The 25,306-nt window shown below is 42.6% G+C and overlaps 1 protein-coding gene across 4 annotated transcripts in view; it reads right to left on the reverse strand.

Annotated features, from left to right (window-relative positions):
* The window catches only part of ap3b1a (adaptor related protein complex 3 subunit beta 1a), a 286,193-nt gene that overhangs the window by 80,728 nt on the left and 180,159 nt on the right, over positions 1-25,306 (reverse strand). For all 4 annotated transcript variants that reach the window (XM_060935722.1, XM_060935721.1, XM_060935724.1 and 1 more), the window contains 6 exons: positions 13,457-13,587; positions 13,082-13,250; positions 12,824-12,989; positions 9,844-9,997; positions 9,440-9,494; positions 3,812-3,918 (listed from right to left, as the gene is read on the reverse strand). In XM_060935722.1, coding sequence (XP_060791705.1) covers positions 3,812-3,918; positions 9,440-9,494; positions 9,844-9,997; positions 12,824-12,989; positions 13,082-13,250; positions 13,457-13,587 — 782 coding nt within the window. The remainder of the gene's footprint in view (positions 1-3,811; positions 3,919-9,439; positions 9,495-9,843; positions 9,998-12,823; positions 12,990-13,081; positions 13,251-13,456; positions 13,588-25,306) is intronic.

Consider the following 25,306-nt stretch of genomic DNA (forward strand, 5'->3'; position numbering starts at 1 on the left):
GGGTGGCTTGCCCTCTTCAGGTTGGTGGAGAAGTCCTGCCTCAAGTGGAGGAGTTTTAAGTATGTCGGGATCTTGTTCACAAGTGAGGGAAGGATGGAGTGTGAGATCGACAGGCGGATCGGTGCAGCCTCCGCAGTGATGCGGTCGCTTTACAGGTCCGTCGTGGTGAAGGAGCTGAGCCAAAAGGCAAAGCTCTCAATTTACTGGTCAATCTACATTCCGACTCTCACCTATGGTCATGAGCTTTGGGTAATGACCGAAAGAACAAGATCACGGATACAAGCAGCCAAAATGAGTTTCCTTCGCAGGGTGGCTCGGTGCTCCCTTAGAAATAGGGTGAGAAGCACAGTCACTCGGGAGGAGCTCGGAGTAGAGCCGCTGCTCCTCCGCATCGAGAGGAAATCAGCTGAGGTGGCTCAGGCATCTCTTTCGGATGCCTCTTGGACGCCTCCCTGGGGATGTGTTCCAGGCATGTCCCCCTGGGAAGAGGCCCCGGGGAAGACCCAGGACACGCTGGAGGGACTGTGTCTCTCGGCTGGCCTGGGAACGCCTCGGTGTTCTTCCCGAGGAGCTGGCCGAGGTGTCTGGGGAGAGGGAAGTTTGGGCTTCCGTGCTCAGACTGCTGCCTCCGCATCCCGGCCCTGGATAAGCGGAAGAAAATGAGATGAGACTAGACATGGCTCTCACAGTCATAGGTTTGTACTTGCATGCTTCTTTTAAATGTCACTTATGGTAATTTTCACAGGGACTTGTATGGCGGATGCTCCATACTGACAGCTTTTTTTTTTAATGTTTGTTTGTAATGTTATGGTGAAGCTTTCTTCCAGATGACATTTATCTAACATTTGGAGTGTGCAGTGTCATCACTTTGTAAGTGTCGGAGTTAAAGATATTCCTTTAAGTTTGTCAGCACAGGACAGTTTTTTTTTTTTTGCTGTTCAAGAAAAATGGGAGGCTAGTGCTGTTAAATGTTTTTTTTTTTTCTTCTTCTTCCCTGGATGTTCCACAACATTAAACACAACTATAATTGGAAAAAATATGTCGTTCTTTAATAAATAAAAGAACAAATAGGAAATGGTTGTGACATGGGGGGGGGGGGGGGGGGGGGGGGGGAGGAACACCACTTTTGGGTGTGCTGTTCCAGTTAAATAATTAGCTTTGGGGTGGTAAAGCCTCTCCACTTCACCTCCAGTGTCCCATCACTTATCTTTCATATAAAAGCATGCCCCAAGTGCATAACAAACTGGTAAATTACCCAAATATTTTTATCTATGAATATGATTTAGAGTACAACTGATTACAGAAGACTTTCTGCATAGGTCTCCTTTTCGACATGGATGAATGTGCATGTGTGTAACAAAAATTAAGTTTATCCCCTGTGACCAAGATTCTAAAGGCCTATAATGTATTTATGCATAGCACTAACTTGAAATCAGCCAGTTCATTCTTTCGTCCAGCTCTGATTAGATTGTAGCCAAGCCTTGTGGGGAGTATTCTAATGACCAGTTCCCAACAACCTACAGCAGCACAGCAATCCTGATGAAGCAATCAATTGAGCAGCTGAGGACTAGCCTACATTCTGCTCCCCCAATTCCCCCTGTTGGCAATCTCATGGTAACACAGGCAACTCTGCTAACCTGGGGATGTTTGAGAGATGAATGGGACAGAGCAGGGAATGACCCTAACCCATAACATTATTGCTTGTTTACCGCAATGCATTACGGGTGATACCCAGGGTCAGCACCACCGTACTGTTTACTTTCGCCTTTGTTAAACACTGCATTGTTCTGTCTAACCGGTTTTAACCATGCCTAAAGTGAATTGCCGTGTGCCTTACTGTGTCTCCACAACAAAGAGGATACCTAGTTTGAGCCTTCATCAGCTGCCAGTCGAGAAGAAAGAAATGGATAAGTTTAATCCGCAATGAAAACCTTTGAACTGAATCGAAAAAGTGTTTGTAACTTACATTTCTGTGGCAGGAAAAAGATGTACTTAAACTGTGACCCAGCAATATTTCTATGATCTGCAGAATGGCCTTTGGTTATAGAAGATTATAACACTGTTCATCGTCTGAAACTAGCGATATTCCAAAGCCTATAAAACAAAGAAGCATTCTTCAGCCTTTGCTTGCTGAAGCACTCGGCAGCCGAATGAACCTGTCGGACCAATAAAACTCCCAAACCACGAAGGGTTCTTTTTTGGGTATGTATAATGTTCACTGTACCTCACTAGCAGCATTTACTGAAGAAATTTATACTGAACATATGGCAGATCAGCAGGTTTCCAAAGGTATTTTTTTGTAACGTTTCCTGATATCAAGTTTTATTTAAGTATTCACTCGGACTGTTATTCACCCACGAATCCCCCATGAGAGAGCTGCTCCACGCCAATTCCCGATATTCAGATAGATTTGTTTTCTTGATAAAAGTTTAGCTAGTGCAATATACGCCCTCAGAAATAAGACATTGAGATTTAAATGTTGTTGTACAGTGTGGTAGACTCGGTCTAGACTCTTACCTTCTCACCAAGCTTGATTTGGATTCCGATTTTCCTGCTGTAAACTCTTGACATGTTATCCACCTCTTTAAAATCACCAATTTCATTGTCTTCCATGACTGAGCATGGCAAAATCACTCCTCTCACATTGCTCTCATGTAAAATTAATCTGACATCCGTAATATCGCTCAACTACCAACCCCAGTTATCCCCCGCAATGCATTGTGATAAACAAGTGATGTAGTTATGCTTGGGGGCTATTCTCTGTAGAGATTCTGGGATAGACAGCTGAGAAATATGGGCCAAATACAGACAAGCTTAAGCATATAAGGACCAATTATGACACAGGCTAGTGTATAGTTAAACAATTACATTTTTTTTTAAACTGCATTTGAAATCTGGGCCAAAAAAAAAAAAAAAGTTCAAATGCAACCAATGCTCAGTTCACGTGTTGTTCATTATCAGATAAAAACGACTAATACAAGTATAAACGTATTACCATGTGAATAACATGAATCATAACAGATGGGGGGGGGGGGGGGGGGGCGCACTACCACCTTTGGACTGTGAAAGCAAACATTAGGATGAATTCATAACAGTTATGAGTTAGAGTACACTGAATTTAACGTTTTCATCAAGAGGCTGAAAACCAACCAGCTGTCTGTTCTCCATGACATTCTTGATTGACATCCGATTTTTATGGATACACAAAAGGTTTGTTTATACTTTCCATGGCTTTATTTGTAATATGTCACATATGAATGAAAGAAATTCATGTTTCTATGCCCACCCCTTTCCACAGGTCACTCAAAGTCTTTTTTTTGGAGGCAGCAAATGCTTTTGTTTTCTGGTTTGTGCAGTGTGAAACTGAATCAGACCAAATGGAAAAAAAAAAATCAATTTCAATCTAATTCAAATTCAGCAAACAGACTGACAAGGGAACGCATGCTCTGTGTGTGTGTGTGTGTGTGTGTGTGTGTGTGTGTGTGTGTGTGTGTAAGTAAAACAAAGCAGGAGCTACAGAGATTTGCCTGCTGTAGCTCCATTTTTGTTAGAGACGAAAAGGCAGAAAAGAGACAAAAACGGATTAAGGAATTCCACTCCATTCCATCTTTAAGAGACATATTCCTTTCCAGGACACTCACTCACACTTTCTCTCAACCACTTCTCATGGGAGAGGAAGTCACCTTCACACTCAAAAAGGTCAACAATCTCTCACACACACACTTCCAGCACCAGAAAAAAAAAAAAAAAAAACATCCTCAAGAGCAGAAAATGCAGGCAATTGTATAAAGGAAAACAAATATGAACACACCTGGATGGCAGGGGTGGAGGAGGCAGAAAGTGAGAGGTCTTGTAGATCAGACAAAATGCTTGGGGGGAGGATGGAGCTCTTGGGTGTGGTAACTCCAATGGGTGAAACTACAAAAAATAAATTCATAAATACACAAATATGCTAATTATTCATAAGCGTGTACACAAACAAAAATAAATAAATACCCTCCATAATTACTGGTTCCCTTCAGAATAAATGAAAAAAAGAAACTATAAAATGAATCACAATTTATTTTCCCACTCAAAAAAAAAATCTAATTAGAGATACTATTTTGATGGAAGCAGCACTTTAAGGAATTACTCAACCCAGTGAAAATGCCAAGCCTTCAGGAGAAATCTCTGGTGCTTGAGTACATCTCTGTGGTTGATTTATCGCTGGTAGTTATAAACCTTCATAGCAGCAAAACTGCATGAGTGCATAAGTTCTGGACAGGTATACTGAAGGCTCTACAGAAAAAGACTGAGATTGTATTCATAACACACCTTCAGTGTTGCATGGAGATCAGGCATTAGCAAATTGGCATGATGGGCAGTATTTTTAAGCTTTATGTTTTGGGGATGTCATTGCATCTGTCCATTCTTTTGCCCTTCTTTCTGATTTATATTATTGTTACCAGCACATGAACTGCTTAGACAGTGCAAGTGATCTAAACAGGGCCAAGGTCACAGCAAAGTCAAAAATCTGAAATTGTCTTTCAATAGCTTCCACCCTGTTATTATATAGAACCATATTTTAAGGGTATTTGAGGTATTAACAAGAAGGACTAGACTTGCTGCTAGTACAGACAGCCCCATTGAAGCCTGTTGAGTTGTACCCTTTTTTTTTTTTTTTTTAAGTGTGTTCCAATTATAGGCAAGGGGAAGGAGGGAGCATGCACAGGAAACAATTATGCTAGGGTTCCGAAGAGAAGATTCTAAAAGGCAGGAGAAACATAGGTTCTCTACAAGCCATGGAATAGCAGACCAGCTCTTTAATCTTAATATGCTAATCCAGTCTAAATGTGCTTTATATACAGCTGCGGGGGGGGACCCACTTCAATTTTTTCTTAAATAAGCATCTCTATGTACGGCAGCCATTTCATTCCAGTGTCTGTGCTGGAATTCCAACACAAGCACACTTCATTTTACTTAATGAGGTACTTATTAGGCGATCACCTGAACCAAATCTTATTTAACAAGGAGAAGCATAAAAAAACACTCTTGTGGTCATTATCCTCTTGCAATAGGACCAGTTTGGATGGCAAAAACAGTGCTAGTAGTACCTTAAATTTAATTGGAACACATCATGCCAAAAGCGCTAAAAAGAAGTTGAATGAGAAAAAGAAGGGTTCAGTTCTGGCTTTACTGGCAGAGGAATACAGTGAGTGTCAGGTTTCTTCCATCCTCAAAATTTCAAAAGACGCAGTTCATAAGAACAAGGTCAAGCAGCAGACATTGGCGACAAAGTTACACACTGGCAGAGGGCGAAAACGACTCTCCACTGACCGGGATGATCGTCAACTCCTTCAAATGTCACTCAACAACCGTAGGATGACATCAAGTGACCTACAAAAAGAATGGCAAATGGCAGCTGGGGTCAAGTGCACGGCAAGAATGGTTCAAAACAGGCTCCTCTGGGTGGGGTTGAAGTCATGCAAAGCTAGAAAAAAGCCCTTCATCAATGAAAAGCAAAAGAAGAGTCAGGATAAAATTTGTTAAAGACCATAAGGACTGGACCATATAGAACTGGACTGTAGAGGACTGGAGTAAAGTCATTTTTTTCTGTGGAGTCCAATTTTCAGTCCCCCCCAGACTCACTTGGTCATCTAATGGTTAGGCGGAGACTTGGAGAGGCCTACAAGCCACAGTGTCTTGCACCCATTGTAAAATTTGGTGGAGGACTGGTGATCTGGGGTGCTTCAGCAAGGCTGGAATGGGGCACATTTTTGTTTGTGAAGGACACATGAATCAAGCCATGTACAAGGTTATCCTGGAAGAAAACTTGCTTCCTTCTGCTCCAACAATGTTCCCTAACTCTGAGGATTGGATTTTCCAGCAGGACAATGCTCCATGCCACACAGTCAGGTCAATCAAGGTGTGGATGGAGGACAACAAGATCAAGACCCTCTCCATGGCCAGCCCAGTCTCCAGACCTAAACCACATTGAAAACCTCTAGAATGTGGTCAAGAGGAAGATGGATGATCACAAGCCATCAAACAAAACTAAGCGGATTTAATTTTTGTGCCAGGAATGGCATAAAGTCATCCAAGAGCAACATTAAAGACTGGTGGAGAGCATGCCAAGATGCAAGAAAGGTGTGATTAAATGTCAGGGTTATTCCAACAAATATTGATTTCTGAACTCATCCCAAGTTTAAACATTAGTATTGTGCTGTTTAAAATTGATCATTATTTCTATGCATTATTCAAGGTCTGAAAACACTTCATCTTTGTTATTTTGACCAGTTGTCATTTTCTGCAATTAAATGCTCCAAGTGATTTTTTTTTTTGTGGAGTTTGGGGGGGGGGGGGGGGGGGGGGGGGGGGGGATGAGAGGAATGTCAGTAGCTCAACTGAACGCTAAACTTTTATTTATACTTGAACAATTCCTAATTCCACAGGTCACTTTAATATTTTTGCTGCTGCACATTTTAATGTACTTTTATATTTAATTCCATGCTGAGCCAAATTGCAACGAAATTTCGTTCTGTGCACACTTGTTGCATACTGAATGACAATAATGGTTGTCTATGTAGTTTATGGAATAAAACAAAAATGCTCATTTTCCTCAAATGCATACCTAGAAATAGTAAAACCAGAGAAAGTGAATTTTGCAGTGGTCTTAATTTTTTTTCCAGAGCTGTATTTTTAAAAGCTCTGATCAGCACCAGGGTGGTGCAGTGGCTAGCACCACCACCTCACAGCAAGAAGGTTCCGGGTTCAACAGGAGCCTTTCTGTGTATAATTTGTATGTTCTCCCCATGTTTGTGTGGGTTTCCTCCAGGTGCTCCGCTTTTCTCCCACAGTTCCAAGAGATGCAGATTAGGTAAAAATACCCAACCACTGGGGTTGCACAGGCCAGCGCATACTTAGTGCTGGTCCCAAGCCCAGAGAGATTGGAGAGGGTTGCATCAGGAAGGGCATCCGGTGTAAAAATCTATGCGGGCCATAAACTTGGGAAGGATGATCTGCTGTGGTATTAAGAAGGAGGAGAGAAGGTCTCGCTCTCTCCCTCACTTTGATCATGTGCCTTGATATCTTTTGTGGGAGTTATTGCAGAAGTATGGGTTCTCTAGGTCTGCAGTGTGACCTCAGTTGGAGTCAAGACTGAAGAGGTGTCAAAATATAATATGGGACAAAACATAACTTATCTGTAGATAATGTTCTCTTGGTACAGACAACAGAACACTCGTTTCACTGCTGAGTATGAAGTATGCAACATGAAAATCAGCACCTCAATGCTATCAGTTTACTGGGCAGTCTTTGACCCTCTCCTCACCCATGCTCTCAAACTGTGGGTAGGGACTAGGGTTGGGCGGTATCCAAATTTTGATACCTTTAAACCGTCTCTGTGTTTTCCCGGGGTATACGGTATTACCGAGAAAAAAATAATATTTTGTTTCGGCCTACTGTGTAACGTGCGCCTATGCCTCAAATGTACTATTTAAAAGCAGCATAGCGAATTGTGTGCATTGTGGTATGGATTAAGCAGCAAAGCGAATTTTGTGCATTAAGAGATATTTCAAAGCATCACGCAACTCTTCCTTCATCTTGAAAATAGCATTCAACTGTCGTTTACACATGTCTGCGTTGAAACGCCATTTGCAGCACTATTTCACCTGCTCCATCAAAAAAAAGTACACGATGAGCAGGATCATACCCTTTCAAGCATGGGAAATAAAAAAAAGAAAAAGAATCAACCAACACCCAAGTCCGTTTAGACTGCGCGATAAACCATATTCTTCAGCGCAAATGAGGCGAACCTAATTCAAATGCGTGATAGCTGCACAAGGCAAAATCATATGGGCCCACGTCATGCCATGGCGGGGAAATTAATAATCAAATGGCCTTACCTTGCTTAAAACGTTGTCTTGATCACATAACTCCTTACAATTATTCCACTTAAATCCATACGGTTTAACACACCCAACAAAGATAGCAAGCGCATTGCTAATTCCCACCAGAAACCTAACAGTTTACGCTACGATGTTTTCTTCCGTTTCTTCAGTAGATGACATTTCAAACGTTTATTACCCACATCCCAAATGTCATACGTTATATTATTTTACCTTGTTGTTACTCATGTAACCTACTCAAAACACAACTCATTGGAGAGATCTCGTGGAAGTGGAGTACCCCAGGCTATGGTGTGCCTTAGGGGACATTAGATTTTTCGTTTGGTTTGAAACCAAAATACTGCCACACTGCCGATGTTGTATTTTTTTTTGCCACTAACTCGTTATCTTGACTTCACATCTTTCAACCGCGGTCTCAGTCAATTTTTTTTTTTTTTTAGATAGGACAGTATAGAGAGACAGGAAATGAGCGGGGGAGAGAGAGAGACGGGATGGGGAAATAACCTCGGGTCGGAATCGAACCCGGGTCCCCGGATTTATGGTACGGTGCCTTAGCCATCTGAGCCATGACACCCCCGGTCTCAGTCTCTTGCGAAGCTTTCTGTCAGACTCCAAAATGTCACGCAGGGTTGCCATGGTAACGACATAAACAAGCCTGCACGCGATGAAAACTTCTTTAGGAAATTGATAGAATTAGTGAAAATACGATCACACGGTTATTCGGGATGATCTTCAATTTATTATTTTATACTATGACCTCATGTACTCCATATTTATTTAGATATTATATATTTTTTTTAAATGACGGTAATGAGACTGATACCGTTGGTACTTTTGGATACCTCGGGATACCTTCTTACCGTAATACCGCCCAACCCTAGTAGGGACAAAAAGAACATGGTAAATACAGATGGCAGAAATTAGCTTGGCTTAATCTCCATGACAGGGTGAGGAGGTTGACAATCTGAGAGCGCCTCGGAACAGAGCTGCTGCTTCTCTGCAGGTAAAAGACGAGTTTAGGTGGATTAAGTACTTTATAAGGATGCTCTCTGGTTGGCTCCCGCTAGAGCTATAGCAGATGCAACCTACTGGATAAAAACCCAGAGACATATCGGGACCCACTACAGGGAACAGATTACAGCTGGTTTGGGAACATGTCAGGATTCCAAAAAGAGAGGCTGTAATTGTGTTCAAGGATAGAGAAGTCTGGCCTTCACACCCTATTCCCACTGCAGGGGAATAGGATGGAAGGAAAATTAATGAATAGACTCCATAATGCCTTGTATCCTAATCACATTTCCAGAACCTATGGAAGAAAATATCCCCACATAGAGATCCTCCACCATACTTAACAGTAGAAATTAGCTTCAGTACAAGCCTAGGAGATCAGCACGATTGAACAAGTACATGACTGAACAGAGGGTACAGGTGTTGCTAAAGTGACAGAATGCACACGCGTGTGAGAGAGAGAGAGAGAGAGAGAGAGAGAGAGAGACTTAATTGTAGAATTAATAGTTAAAATAATTTTTACTCCAGGACTTCTAGAAACTTACAGTCATCCAGATCCAAGAGAGAAATCTCTTTTGCTTTTTTAGGTTGCTCTTCCAACTAAGAAAGAATGAAGAAAATAGCTTAAAATGTGAAATGCAACTTTGAGAGATAGAAATGCACAAAGATCATGCAATGCAATTTTGTCATTAGATAACGTATAAAGCAACTTGGAACGGCTTGAAGAATTCTGAGGCCACTACTGTAATCAATTTTATACAATAAATGCAGTTTTGCAAAATTATATTCCTGAAACAAAAGTACATTGTTCTACAAGTCAAACAGTTAATTCTTGCTTATTGAAAAATAAGAGGTCAAAACCAAGTCAATATCATGTTTTAGTCATTAAGAGGGGATAATTATAATAATGCAAAATGTATTACTAGCTAACCAGTCTCAACTCTCTTACCTTCTTGACTGGTTTGGGTGCATTTTTTGCTGTCTGTTTAGTTGGGGAGTCAGAATCAGACTCTGAGCTAGATGAAGTGTCCTCTGAGGTGCTTGACTTGCTTCCCAAACCAGCTTTACCCAAAAGTCTGTTGTTTTGGCCCACATCCGAGTCACTAAAAACACACAACATATAGGACCAGTGAAAAGTTTGGATACACTCATTTACAGTAACTATAGCCAAACTTTTGACTGGTACTATGCATGGATTTATTTTATTTCTTTCTATTTATTTATTTAAGAGAAGGGGGGGGGTCTTTCCAATGTTTCACAAATTTTAAAGCATAATAGTTAATATGATATGCACGTGGTTGCATGCGTTTCTTACAGAAGCCAGTTTGCAGCACTGGTTGTCAAACCACCTAATGTTGCATCTGAATCATTTGAATATTAAATGAGCCTAAACATACTCCCACAGCTGGAGCAAACTTCAGTCATAGTGCTACCCTGAAAGTGAATTAAGCAATATTGCAGGAACAGCAACACTGTTGTAGTGAATCAGTATGGCTGCAAGTAATCAGAGCCATGCTGATACTCAGTACAACATGAATGCCAGTGGGATACACTATTATACAACTGTTTTATAAATAATAAATTAATATAGAGCTACTGACATTGACACAATATGACCAGATATTTTATTACTGCTCCATCAATGAAAATACCTCCCAAAAAAGCCACAGAATGTTGTGCACTGCCATGCAACCCTCCAGTCTTCTTGCCTTCCCTCTCTTCCCCATGAAATTCAACAGCTGGCTCCTACAAGGTAGAAAATGTCCTGGACCCCATCTTCAGTTGCTCTTCTCCAGAAACCAGTGCTACCCAACTCCACATCTCTGATAATCATTTGATACCCTTCATCACCTTCTCTGTCCTGCTTAACATCAGCTATCAATACCCCGCTCCCACATGCTGAAACCTCCATTCAGCCTTCCTTTTCTCTGCAGCTTCCTGCACTCCATCATGCTTTCCATACGCTGACTCATTTTCCCCTCTACCACTGGAGTTAGCCACAGACACTTTCCTCTCTCCACTATCCTCATCCATAGACCTTCTCTGCCCACCATCTTCTAAACCCAGGAAGCTTTCTTGCAAAGTTCCTTGGCTATCTGATGTGTAGCACAGCAATCGGAGAGAATTAAGAGCAGCAGAGGGAAAAAAAAAATGGAGGAAATCACAATTTGACACGGATCTCGTTTCATACCACCCTCTCCTGTCCAAGTTCTCATCTGATGTAACTTCTGCTAAAACTGCCTTTTACAAGGAAAAGCTGGAAGGTTCTGCACAAGATCATTGCAAGCTCCGTAAAGCCTTTTCTTCACTTCTCAATCCATCAGCTCCCCATTCACCATCCTCCTTGACTAATGATGACTGTGTGACCTTTTTTGGTGGAAAGATTAAGAAAAATCTTCCAGACCTTCCATCCCACATTAAATTTTCAATAATTCCCTTCTTTTTCCATGACAGTTTTTTCTTCTCAGGATTAACAGAAGAGATCGTGTCCTGCAATCTTACCACCTGCCCACTGAATCACATTCCTTCCACAATGCTCCAGACGATCGCACAAGACTTCCTCCCCTTCATCGGTACCGTCATTAATGGCTCAATAACATCTGGTCGTGTACAATTGCATTCAAAACAGCAGGGTTTTTTCCACATCCTGAAGAATCCCACTCTGGGTCCCAAAGACATTCAACTACTGGCTGGGATCGCTTCTCTCTTCTTTCTAAAATCCTTACATGCACAGTCTACTGTCCAAAGCAGCACAATCCACAGAAACTGCCCTTGTGGCTGTCACCAAGAAGCTCCATGCTGCTAGATCAGCTAAACTGTCAGTCCGCATCCTCACTGGCCTAGCAGCAGCATTTGACAGTGAAATCACAAGATTCTTTTACCCATTCCCAGGAGTCCTGGAATTCATGGCACACCAGGGCAATGATTTGCTTTCTTTCTGGAGGGATGGGCATATCAGGTGACATGGATCAGATCCACATCTGCTTCTTGCAGACTCTCCACTAAGGTCCCACAAGACTCGGGGCTTGGTCCACTTCTGTTCTTCTATACTCAATCTCTTGGTGAGGTTTCATATCTGTCCTCTCCTTTCCTCCATCAGACACGTTTCTACTCAGATCTCAACATGTCTGGCAGACATTTCATCATAGATGGCCGTTCATCAGCTGAACCTTACACCCAGCAAAACTGAACTGCTGTTCATTCCAGAAGCTATATCCCCATGTCAGGCTCTTGTAATATCCCTGGACAACTCTCAGCTTCCATCACTGCATACAACCTTGAGGTAACCACAGACAAATCAACTGTCCTCCTCTGCCACTGCTAAACTGACACACTCATGCCGGTTTCTCCTTTACAAAATCACAAGGATTCATCCATTTCTATCCACAGAAGCCACTTTGGTGCTTGTTCAGTTCCTTATTATTTTGAGACTGGACTACTGCAACTAACTCCTTGCAGGTCTGCCTCTGCACCTGATCCAAAATGCAGCTGCACAACTTTTCAACCATCTCAAGGTCCAGGCACCCATCTACTTTAAATCACTTAATCACACCCTGCACCACACAACATTCCCTCCAATCCTATAGCACTGCCCATCCAGTCCCACCATCTTTTAGGATACAAGGTACATTTTCTATTGTGGCACCTAGGTGGTGGAATGAGCTTCCCCCTAGATATCCAAAGAGCTTAGCCACTGGCAGGCTTCAAACTAATGTCTAAAGATCTCCTTCATGGAGTAGTATTTAAATTAGCACTCATTTTAAAATAAAAGTGTTAGAACAGGGGTTTAGACGGATTGTACTTTTAGTCCCTGACTTACTGAATCAATATGAAGCTGTATCTATTGATAGTACTTCGAAGTCTCTTCTGCATTTGTAATGCCAAATACCATAAAATGTAAATGTATTAAATGTAAAAAGAACTGGCACCTGTCTTTACTGGGTTTTGTGCCCCGCTGAAGTTCTTTGTTTTTTCGAGTTTTCCTTTTTTTCTTTTCAGAACCTAAGTCGCTGCTCTTCTCTGACTGGCTGGAGCTCTCGTCAGACTCACAGCTACTTTCACCATTTTTCACACTCCCCGTGTTGCTGCTTGACTCTATATACACACACACACACACACACACATACATTAAACAGTATGAATAATTTAAGTTTACTATAACTCCATACTTCACACACAGAGACAACCTTCACTGCTGCTACTGCTGTCCTCACTGCTGCTACTGCTGTCCTCACTGCTGCTATCTGATCCTTCCTCCTCCTCATCATCATCATCTTCCTCTCCAGAGTCTGAGTAGAACTTGTCATTTGATGCAGCAGGTTTGGCTTTGCTTACAGATGGAGCCCATTCACCTACCTTACCCAGACACACAAATTATTTTATTTTTTCAGTACAACTACATAATATTGCAACTAAATAGTTATACATGTACAACTGTACATTTTGTCCCATTATACAAATTTGGCAAAAGAAAAATACACAGTGAATTCTCCTCTTAGAAATGCACAAAAGATACAACATCTACTGTCATTCAACAAATCACATTTAGTAATGGTCGTTACCGGTTCCAGCACCTCCACATTTCTCACAGACTGGTCAGGAGCCACAGCCGGCCAATCAGAGAGTTCCAGATAGCCTGTGGCTTTAGAGTTCAGAGTGTGGGACAGCGTGCCAAGCTGAAACCGATCCCGATCTGAGTAAAAGAGACATGAAAACAAGCAAAAAGTAGGAAAGAACTGAATAGAATGGGTGACTCAGAATTGTGAAAGCTTTTGGAAGGTTGAGCAAAACAAATATTACAATTCTCAGCAAATTGAAAAAATGCAAAGTTTAATGCTTGGTATACACTAGAGCAGTGGCGGCTGCTGGTTTTTAAAACAGGGGAAGCCCATTTTACGCATTCATCGTAAAACCTGTAGGCCGGATATCAAAGCATAGAAAGGTGTGCCCCATTAGCATAGTGAACTAGACAACCCTACCTAGTGGCAGAAAGTATTTTTGCTTGTACAGTTCATGTTATAGTCTGGCTTGCCAGGCTAGTGCCTCATATCCTTAATCAAAAATATCAAACATCCAAAAATCACTGGCTATTCAACGAAGAGCTTTGAACATCATACCCTGATATGCAACACAGAGTCTTTAACACAACACCCAGCTGTGCAACACATCCTTGAACATCATCTGCAACACAGTCTGGAAATTCATAACCAGGTAGGCTATGCAACACACAGAACCTTGAATATTATACCCAGGTATAACCTATAACACAGAGCCCACCATTCTCTTAACATTACTCAACAATATACACACTTCAGATTCATGAACATGAACACTATTTATACACAAATTCTGCCCTCCACTCCTTTTCCAGAAAATGGTCTGTGACCCTGTCATACCAGCTGGTTGTGCTTTCCAGAGACTTCAATTTCTGTTAGCAGCTAGCACTGCAGATCCCAATAAGGCTCAAGCTAGCCTACAACCAGATTGAACTACAAATGAAATAAACGAGTGAATTCACGAATGATCAAACTGATAGAATGGATGAAAGTTAACGGAGCACAACAAGTAATATTTACATTTATTTACAGAGTAATGTACAGAGACATCAATGAGAAGAAACGTTTATATGAAAAGAAATTCGGACAGCACTTTGGCACACAACTACACTTTCTCGACATCCGCTAGGGACTGATCATGCTTCCGTGTTCCTCGCCGAAGTACCGCCCTCCTCATGTCTTTCAAACACCACCTCCAATAATCCTTTATCAGCCCGGCTTCTTGTCCCTCCCACTGTCTCGTTTAGTCCCAGAGAAGCCCGGCTTCCCTGGAAGTGATTTTGTTGATTTTAACCAATAACAACTAGCCGAAATTGGCTGTTCAGAACCGTCTCGTAGACTGCAACGGATACCCGGCTGCCAGTCAGTGTTGCCAGATACTGCTGACGTTTTCCAGCCCAAAATATGTTCAAAACCCGCCAAAATGCACTTAAAACCGCCCGATCTGGCAACACTGCTGCCAGTCCATAGAGCCCATTGAAATAAGAAAGGTTACAGCCTGGCAGCAAAGGTGATTCTCGTAGCGAACTGCAAGTTCGTCAGAAATCACTCAAATAAGTTACAGGATAGTTATGAACATAAATACAATCTTGGGCATATATTATGTTATGCAAGTTATTGTTTTAATGAGAATTCAACGTCGTAGACGCCGCAGTTTGGGGAGAGAATTTTAGGGGAAGCTTGGCTTCCCTTGTTGTCTCTGAGAAATCACCCCTGCACTAGAGGATTTTTCAACTCTTAACTGCTTTTAAGAACATGGGATACCACAAATGCAACAGATTTAACTGATTTTTAATATTTTAATTGCAAGAACCCACACACCAGGTGATTCAATTGAGATGGAGGACCACAGACTTGGTGATTATACTGAACAATTTCAGAGTGGGGGCGGCACGGTGGTGTAGTGGTTAGCGCTGTCGCCTCACAGCAAGAAGGTCCGGGTTCGAGCCCCGTGGCCGGCGAGGGCCTTTCTGTGTGGAGTTTGCATGTTCTCCCCGTGTCCGCGTGGGTTTCCTCCGGGTGCTCCGGTTTCCCCCACAGTCCAAAGACATGCAGATTAGGTTAACTGGTGACTCTAAATTGACCGTAGGTGTGAATGTGAGTGTGAATGGTTCTGTGTCTATGCGTCAGCCCTGTGATGACCTGGCGACTTGTCCAGGGTGTACCCCGCCTTTCGCCCGTAGTCAGCTAGGATAGGCTCCAGCTTGCCTGCGACCCTGTAGAACAGGATAAAGCGGCTAGAGATAACGAGATGAGAATTTCAGAGTGGCGATCCCAGTGATGCCCCTTTTCCACCAAAGCAGTTCCAGGGCTGGTTCGGGGCCAATGCTTAGTTTGGAACCGGGTTTTCTGTTTCCACTGAAAAGGAACTGGCTCTGGGGCCAGAAAAAACAGTTCCAGGCTAGCACCAACTCTCTTCTGGGCCAGAGGAAAGAACCGCTTACATCAGCGGGGGGGCGGAGTTGTTAAGACCAACAACAATAAGACCGCGAAAGATTGCCATTTTTAAGCGACGAGAAGCAGCAGCTGTACAAATGCGAAGTCATCCATTATTATTATTGTTGCTGCTATTGCTGCTTCTTCCGTGTTGTTTTTGCTTCGATATTCGCGCCAAGGTTTACGCAAACGTAACTGACGTATACAGCGACGCAACTGACGTATACAGCGACGTAATGACATGGCTTCCCTTAGCACCGCGAGCTATGGAAAAGCAAACTGGTTCTCAGCTGGCTCGCAAGTTGAACAAGTTGTGAACCAGCACCAGCCCTGGAACTGATTTGGTGGAAAAGGGGTATGAGTTGGGATCTTACAGAATCTCACTCTGAAAAAGTTTTAAGCACCCAGAGTGTGCACGCGCGCGCGTGTGTGTGTGCACGCATGCGGGGGGGGGGGGGGGGGGGGGGGGGGGCACTGGCTCTCGTCATTGAGAACAACAGAGATGCTGGTGCTCAGAAAAAAAAAAAAAATGCCATATGGACACTTGCCCTGATGTATTATGCAGCGTGAGCTATTGCTACAAGCTCATGTGTACAAAGGTGGAGGGGAGAGTGAAACCCATGATCATTAAAAGCATAGTTATTTTTATACATTCTCAGACCTTCCACTACCATGCTGAACATCACGCTTCCTGGTTAGCTCACCCTGTGCTCAATATTCCATCACTGTTCATTTAACACTACATGATTTCTAGTCATAAATATCAAAATGTTTGAGTCAGAGAGGCTCCAATCTATGTCTGTAAAAACCTCACACTATAGGATTTGGACATATAATTGCTTCTGACTAGCCTCAAATGAGGAACGCCCCTGCAATTATCAGAAGGGGCAAACTGGACCCAAAATCAGCCTGCCCTCTAGTTTGAGGACAGACTAACTCTGTAAAACCGTAGGAAGCTACAGTTGAGGCCAATGGACATCTACTTGTTCATATCACTTTCACACATTGATTACAGACAAAATTATTTCAGCTTTAATTCACTATATCGGAATTCCTGTGGCTCAAAAGTTTACATACACCAAATTGTTACCATGAGAAAATCCAAGCAACTCCGCAAAGATCACGGAAAAAAAATTCTGGACTTTCGCAAATCTGGTTCCTCCTTAGAAGCAATTTCCAAAAGGATGGAAGGTATAATCAAATAAAAGTATATACAGCCATCACTAAGAAAAAAAAACTAATCACCATGACCTGAAAGGCTGCCATGCAAGGAGGAAGCCCCTGAAGGGAGTGGGGCAATTAAAGAAAGAAAGGAAGGAAGGAAGGACTTTATTCATTACACACTTGTGAAATTTCCTCTCTGCATTTAACCCATCTGAAGCAGTGAACACACATGCACACACATGAGCAATAAGCACACACACATACCCAGAGCAGTGGGCAGCCATGCTAACAGCGCCCGGGGAGCAGTTGGGTGCCTCGCTCAAGGGCACCTCAGCCCAAGGCCATCCCATATTAACCTAACCTGCATGTCTTTGGACTGTGGGGGAAGCCAGAGCACCCGGAGGAAACCCACACAGACATGGAGAACATGCAAACTCCACACAGAAAGGTCCTCGCCGGCCGCTGGGTTCGAATCCAGAACCTTCTTGCTGTGAGGTGACCGTGCTAACCACTACACCAATTCCTGTGGCTCAAAAGTTTACATACACCAAATTGTTACCATGAGAAAATCCAAGCAACTCCGCAAAGGGGCGGCACGGTGGTGTAGTGGTTAGCGCTGTCGCCTCACAGCAAGAAGGTCCTGGGTTCGAGCCCCGTGGCCGGCGAGGGCCTTTCTGTGCGGAGTTTGCATGTTCTCCCCGTGTCTGTGTGGGTTTCCTCCGGGTGCTCCGGTTTCCCCCACAGTCCAAAGACATGCAGGTTAGGTTAACTGGTGACTCTAAATTGACCATAGGTGTGAATGAGAGTGTGAATGGTTGTCTGTGTCTATGTGTCAGCCCTGTGATGACCTGGCGACTTGTCCAGGGTGTACCCCGCCTCTCGCCCGTAGTCAGCTGGGATAGGCTCCAGCTTGCCTGCGACCCTGTAGAACAGGATAAAGCGGCTAGAGATAATGAGATGAGATGAGAACTCCGCAAAGATCATGGAAAAAATTCTGGACTTTCGCAAATCTGGTTCCTCCTTAGAAGTCATTTCCAAAAGGATGGAAGGTATCATCAAATAAAAGTTTATACAGCCATCATTAAGAAAAAACTATATTGGGGGCACTAGGGCGCACGCATGGAGTAGACATGTTTTTCGTGAGCTCCTGCCAAGTGCAATCTTTATTTTTATATAAAGCACAGTAACAAATATTTTGCGAAATACCATTCATACTGAACTTTTAAAAGTTTAAGTTGACCTTTGCATCGTATCCTGCCTGAAAATGACTGATGCTCGAACAAGACGTGAGGCTTCGAAGACTACTAGCACTACCCGCTCAAAGCCAGACTCTCCAAAAAACATGGCTAAAGGTAACGCTGAAGCGATTAGCATCGAGGCAGACACACTGAGTGCCACTAAATTCACAGATGCCCTACAAGCTTTAAAAGCGGATGTGTGTGACAAAATTGATTCTAAAGTGGACTTGCTATCCAGCAATCTCCGTACCGAAATCACAGCTGTTAAAGAGGAGCTTAAAAACTCCTTGTCAGGCTTGCAGGCTACAGTGGATAAGTATAGCGCCACTATTCACGATCTGGAGTGCTTTGCCACAACACATAGCGACACTGTCGCTAGCACGGAGTCCAAACTTATCGAGTTATCCGCAGAAGTGTGTGCACTAAAAACAAAATGCAATGATCTGGAGGGCAGGCAGAGAAGACGCAATCTTCGCATACTAGGCATACCTGAGGCAGATGAAGGGTCCCGTCCTACTGAATTCATTGCTCAACTACTTCAGGATATGCTGGAGTTGGAGGAGAAGCCCTTGCTGGACGGGGCACATCGTTCTCTCCATCCAAAGCTGAAGAAAGGGAGGCCACCGTGAGCATTTGTCATCAGAGTCCATTACTACCATGTCCGTGACCAGATTCTCTGACGAGCAGCTGAGGCTTCTCCATTATCACGCAAGGGTAGCAGGCTGTCCACTTTCCTGACTTCACGGCGGAGGTCACAAAGAAACATGCAGCATTCATGTCGGTAAAGAAGATTCTGCATGAGCACCCTTCAATCAAATTCGGACTTTTCTTCCCGGATGAACTGAAAATAACTATTCCTTCAGGTGATGTTCACAAATTCACTGATCCGGGCGCAGCAATGACCTTTGTCAATGCCGCAGTAGGTGAACCAGCAAAGTAGAATAAGATTGCGGTAGGCTATGCTTTTACCAGAGACAGCTGATGTTCTAAAGTTCTAAAAGTGTCAAGTAGCTAGCCTAATCTTCCATTCAAGTAGCCCTCATCAATGCTAGTTCTGGCGAGCATTATTTTATTTTAATGTTTATTATCGGTAATGTGAATTAAAAATATTGTGCTTTTCATGACCTTTATATTTGATACATTTATAGCGCTTGGCCCAGTGGGCGAGTAGTGAGTTTAGTTTAAGGAGTTGGATGTTGCCGTTTAGGGAGAGTAGGCGCACGCGTCACGTTCAGGATGACGCTTCAGCTGTTTGTGGTTTGTCTCTTTGCATGTTTTACCAGTCGTTTTGTTTTATAGGGGTTTTTTTTTTGTGTGTGTGTGTAGGGGCCTTCTGATATATACAAAGGTAGCTTCTGACAGTCCTGTGAGGGTTCATTTGTTAGTCTACTGTATCATACATTTGCTGCTTTATCTTGTTATATGATCTCACAAGGCAGTCCCAACCCCAATTTAGTGGACACACACTCAAATTTACTAGCTGGAACATAAAGGGACTGAACCAACCTGTCAAGAGAAACAAAGTTCTTCACTACCTTCAAAGAATAGGGATTCGTATTGCTTTCCTAGAAGAAACGCACTTGAAAACAGACAAATCACTCTTTGTTGCATAAATGGTGGGTTGGTCAGACGCATCACACACTATAGCTGCAAGGCAAGGGGAACTGCTATTCTCATACACAAATCTGTGCCATTTACTTTATTACACACCAAACTAGATAAAAATGGAAGATACATCATACTAACAGGTAAACTCTATAATACCCCAGTGATATTAGCCAATGTCTATGCCCCCAATTGGGACGATGAACATTTTTTCAAGTCCTTTTTTTCTTCTTTCCAAGATATGCAGTCTCAGTGCCTCATTTTGGGAGGTGACTAACTGCTGGCTAAATCCTTCTTTAGACCGCTCTTCTATGAATATGAAGCCTCAAATGAAATCAGCTAAACTAATTAAGTCCTTTCTAAGAGAGTTTGCTATACCTGATGTCTGGCGTTTTCTGAATCCAACTAGTAGAGCTTATTCTTCTCGAATATGCACCACACTTTCACACATATAGATTATTTTTTATTAGATAATCGACTCCTCCCCGCCATGCACTCCTGCACCTATAATCCCATAGTTAGTGTGCTTGCTCAAGCACACAGCAGCCGAAGGCAAGCACACTATTGTTCTTAAGTTTACTTATTCTACCTTATTCCGACATTTTTTGGATCCACTACTCTTCCTAGGGCGCTCGAGATAGACACACCGTTCCAACTCTGAGACGTCTGGCCCGAAGTGGTGTAGTGTGCTTGTATACAGCTTTTGGGTCAACGCGCCCATTCTCTTGTTCTTGTTGTTTTTCTCCCATAGAGAATGAATAGGGCTCATGAATCGAATCGTCCTACTTGGACACGCTCCATTGCAGATGCACCAAACCTCATGTGATACTTCAGGCCAACTCCCCCGACACATACATGCAATCGGTTCTGACCCGCACTCATATTTTTCCTTTCTTTTTGCTCATCCCTTTTTCCTCCATAGGCTTGCTTTGATTTTTGGCCCCATTGAAAATGGTGTTTCAGGAGAAAAACTTTCACTCTCCATCAATTTTTTTAACCAAGTGACCAAAACTTCAAGAAACTTCACTTGATGCCTCAGGCCAAGTGCCCGCATAGATCCATCCCATCATCTGAGACCTGCACTTGTCTTTTCCTTAGTTTTCACGCATCTCTTTTTACCTCCATAGGCTTCCATTTATTTTTTGCCCCATTCAAATGAATGGAGTTTTGCTCAGTAACACTTCACCACACATCCACCAAATTTCATATGGCACCTCAGGCCAAATCACCCATCTCACACACATCGGTTCTGACCCGCACTCGTCTTTGTCTTGCCTTTCATCCGTCCATTTTTTCTCCATTTTGCCGCTAATCAATGGAAGCTTGACTGAGTCATTCCTCCCTTCCCCCATAGGTAATGATGCATTTGTGACCCCTCACCGAATCCAGGGACGCATGTCGGCCGAAACGAATCCGAGATAATCGCAAAAGAAGCATTTTTTTTTTGAAATTTGTGATTTTCGTTTTTTTCCATCATGTGCAAGTTGAGATCTTGAAGAATGTAATCAGTATTTCAGATAATAGATTGTTTTGTTGGAAAAGCATACATTTTTGGTTGCAAATTGTCTCATTTTTGTCAGGACTGTAGCCTGCTGGAGGGTGTGGGTAAATTACCATATGGGCCATTCACATGATGATTTAAATCTTTTTTTTTCGCCAATCAGCTGTTCCCCACGGCGGCAGGGGCTGATATCCCACTGTCGCAAGATCCTGTTTTAACCTTGTAGAGGTGTGGGGGCTGGTTCCAACCGAACACAAATGCTCTCATATCAGGGGACCTGTAACCTTCGGGGAGCAGTGTTTGGAAGGTACAAATTGACAGGGTCGCACAACCTGCGACAGGCCTAGCAAGCCGGCGGGGAAGAAGAACCACGTGCTCAAGAAATGCAAGACGACACTCCGGACGGACATACACGATGCACATACACGCCGCCCCTTGGGCAACGGGCGTGTGAGTTGATGAACCGGAACTACAACGAACACACTCAACGGAAACGGCGAACGATCAGAGTGGCAACCATAAATGTCTCTACTCTTAGAGAAAAGAAAGAGGAAGTTATAGAAATGATGAAAATGCATAAATTAGAGATTCTTGGGATGTGTGAGACAAGACTTAGAGGCAATGGTGAGAAAATATTGCATGACAACTACAAGCTGATATACAGTGGTGAAGAGGACGGTAGGCACAGTGTAGCATTCATGCTGGCTCCCAACATAGCAGAAAGAGTAGACAGTGTGAGACGAAGAGGAGAAAGAAAGATCAATATATCCTTAAAATTGACGAATTACAGCATCAGTCTTATACAAGTTTATGCACCCCAGACTGGAAGGCCATTGGAAGAGAAGGAGCATTTTTATGAGGAACTACAAGAGATGGTAGACGAGGCAAAGCATGGAGAAAACATGATACTGATGGGAGATTGGAATGGGCATGTGGGAAGGGAGAGAGATGGCTATGAGGGAGTTGTTGGAGCACATGGTATTGGAGATAGAAACGACGATGGTAGAAGAATATTGGATTTCTGCTTAGTAAACAATGCTGCCATTATGAACACATTCTATGAGCATCAAGAATCGCATAAGTGGACCTGGTATGGGTGGAACCAAGAGGAGTTGAGGTATACAAGAAGATCGATGATAGACTTATTTATCACAAATAAAAAGAATATGTTTAAAGATGTAAAAGCCATACCATCTGTATCAGCAGACTCAGATCACCGGCTAGTGGTGGCTAAGCTAAATTTGACAAAGCCAAAATAGAATGCAAGACAAGGTAGACTGAGGCTCAAGCTGGAAAACTTGAAAGATGAAAATAAGAAAAGAGAAATACAGAACAAAGTTGAAAACTATGCAAGAACACAGAGAGAAGACCAGGTGAATGCACAGTGGGAAACACTTAGAGGAACATTAATGCAGATATGCACTGAAACGTTGGGTACAAAAACCATAAAAGGAACAAAGAAGAAACAAACACCTTGGTGGACAGAAGAGCTTAAGGAGGTTGTTAGACGAAAAATGCAGGCTTTCCAGAGATGGATGAAGACAAGGCAGCCACATGATAGGGCAGCATATATAGCTGAGAGGAAAACAGTTGAAGATGTAAAAAAGAGATGTAAGAGAGAGGCTTGGGAGAAGATCGTAAGAGACTTAGAAGAAGATGTAAACGGAACGGAAAAGTTGTTGTACAGTATGGCTAAAAATTACAGAAGAGGTGACGGAGGAAAAACATATGCTATCAACGATGAAAATGGAACCTTACTAGTAGAGGAAAAAAAAATTGCGGAGCGTTGGAAGGAATATTTTGAACAATTGTTAAATGTAGAAGAGGAGTTGCAATATGAAGATGAGGGAGAGGAAGAAGCAGCAAGTATCAACGAACAGGAGGTGAGAACGGCACTCAGCAGAATGAAGAATGGGAAGGCAGCCGGGGAGGACGGAATACCAGTCGAAATATACAAGGCGGGCGGAAATGAAAATGATTAGATAGTTAACATACATACATACATACATACATATATACATATATATATATATACACACACACATATATATACACACACACATACAACTTGGCTTATGAGCAAGAAGAAACACCAGATGAGTGGCAGTATGGTATAATATGTCCAATTTATAAGAAAAAGGGAAATAAAACAGATTGCAAGAACTACAGGGGAATAACACTACTAACACATGCAGGAAAGATATATGAAAGAATAATTGAGAACAGACTGAGAATACAGGTGGAGGATAAGATAGGAAATTGGCAGCATGGCTTTAGACCTGGAAGAAGTACTGTTGACTTGGTGTTTGCCCTAAAAATGTTGTTAGGGAAAGGATGGGAATGGAACCAAAATAAATACTTGGCCTTTATAGATCTAGAAAACGCATTTGACAGAATCAACAGGGAAAGACTTTGGAAGATTCTGAAAGATGAACATTATGGCATACAACCTAAATTAGTGAGAATAATCAAGAGCATGTATAAAGAATGTAGAAATAAGGTAAAGAACAGTCAAGTGGATAGCAACTGGTTTGATGTTAAAACAGGGGTAAGGCAAGGAGGAGTGATCTCCCCTCTGTTGTTCATCATATATATGGACAAATGTCTAAGACACATTTGCGAAGAAAGAACAGATGTAGAAACTTTTGTTTATGCAGATGACGTGGCTGTGATAGCTGACACGGCAGATCAGCTACAGGAGGAGATAGAGAGATGGAGTACAGGGCTAGAAAGAAATGGTTTGAAAATGAATAAAATAAAACTGAAGTGATGTTTGTAGGATGCAGAAGAGAGGAGTTAAACATCAGGGCAGGGGAACATCAACTTATGCAAGGAGAAAATTATACATATCTAGGAGTATACTTTAATGAAAGAAATGAGCAAGAGGTGGAACTCAATAAAAGGATAGAAAAGTATAATGCCAATGTAAACATGCTGTATCCGATACTAAAAGATAAATACGTACCTAGAAAATGCAAGATAATAATATATAAAACCATATTAAAACCAATATTAACATATGCTGCGGAATGTTGGACACTGACCACCAAGACCAAGGTACCGTACAAGCTGCCGAAATGAGAGTTCTAAGACTAATAAGAGGGGTAACAAGAAGAGACAAAATGAGGAATGATAGAATAAGAGAGGAACTAGGAATTACATCACTGTTAGAGGAATTGGAAAAATCAAAACTGAGATGGTATGGACACGTTAAAAGAATGGAGGAAGACAGAAAACCAAGAAAATACCTAGAGTGGACGCCGCAAGGAAGAAGACCTGTTGGCAGGCCGAGGAAGAGATGGATGGAGGGAGTGAAGGACGGACTGGAGAGGAGAGGCCTAGAGATGGAACAAGTGGATGAAGAACGGATATATGAAGACAGAACAAGATGGCGACAGATTGTGAGGAGTGACGTCTAGCTGACAGATGAACCAATCATCTACCTGGCGTATGGTGAGAAAGAAAGGTGAGAAAGAGAATCAGCTGTATGATACGAGCTGAGCTCGTGGCTACTTAGCTGCATACAGGCATGTAATTTCACTATGGAATGAGCAAGCTAAACAGAGCACAGAGGAGCTGAAACACCGCGAAGCAAACAGACACACGGTATTTACGTCGGAGATAACCATTTCTAGCAAAAAGAACCCCGTAACCTCGTTTTCCAGATTGAATGGAATACTTGAATGATCGGATGATAAACGGACCGTTCTAGGACTACATTCCATCGGAGGCATTGATGTGTGCAAGGTGACGTTTCTCTTTCTGATGGGGTAAGTTTATTAATCTAAGGCTGTGTGGTTATTTTTGCATGTAACGGAGAGTGTTGTGGTTTGGTTAAGCCTAGGTCACAACCGGACATACGATTTTTTGACCGTGCGATTTTTGGCGTTTCCCAAATCGCTGCGGTTTTTT

Source organism: Neoarius graeffei, chromosome 12 (genome assembly GCF_027579695.1).
Source record: "Neoarius graeffei isolate fNeoGra1 chromosome 12, fNeoGra1.pri, whole genome shotgun sequence".
Taxonomy (NCBI): domain Eukaryota; kingdom Metazoa; phylum Chordata; class Actinopteri; order Siluriformes; family Ariidae; genus Neoarius; species Neoarius graeffei.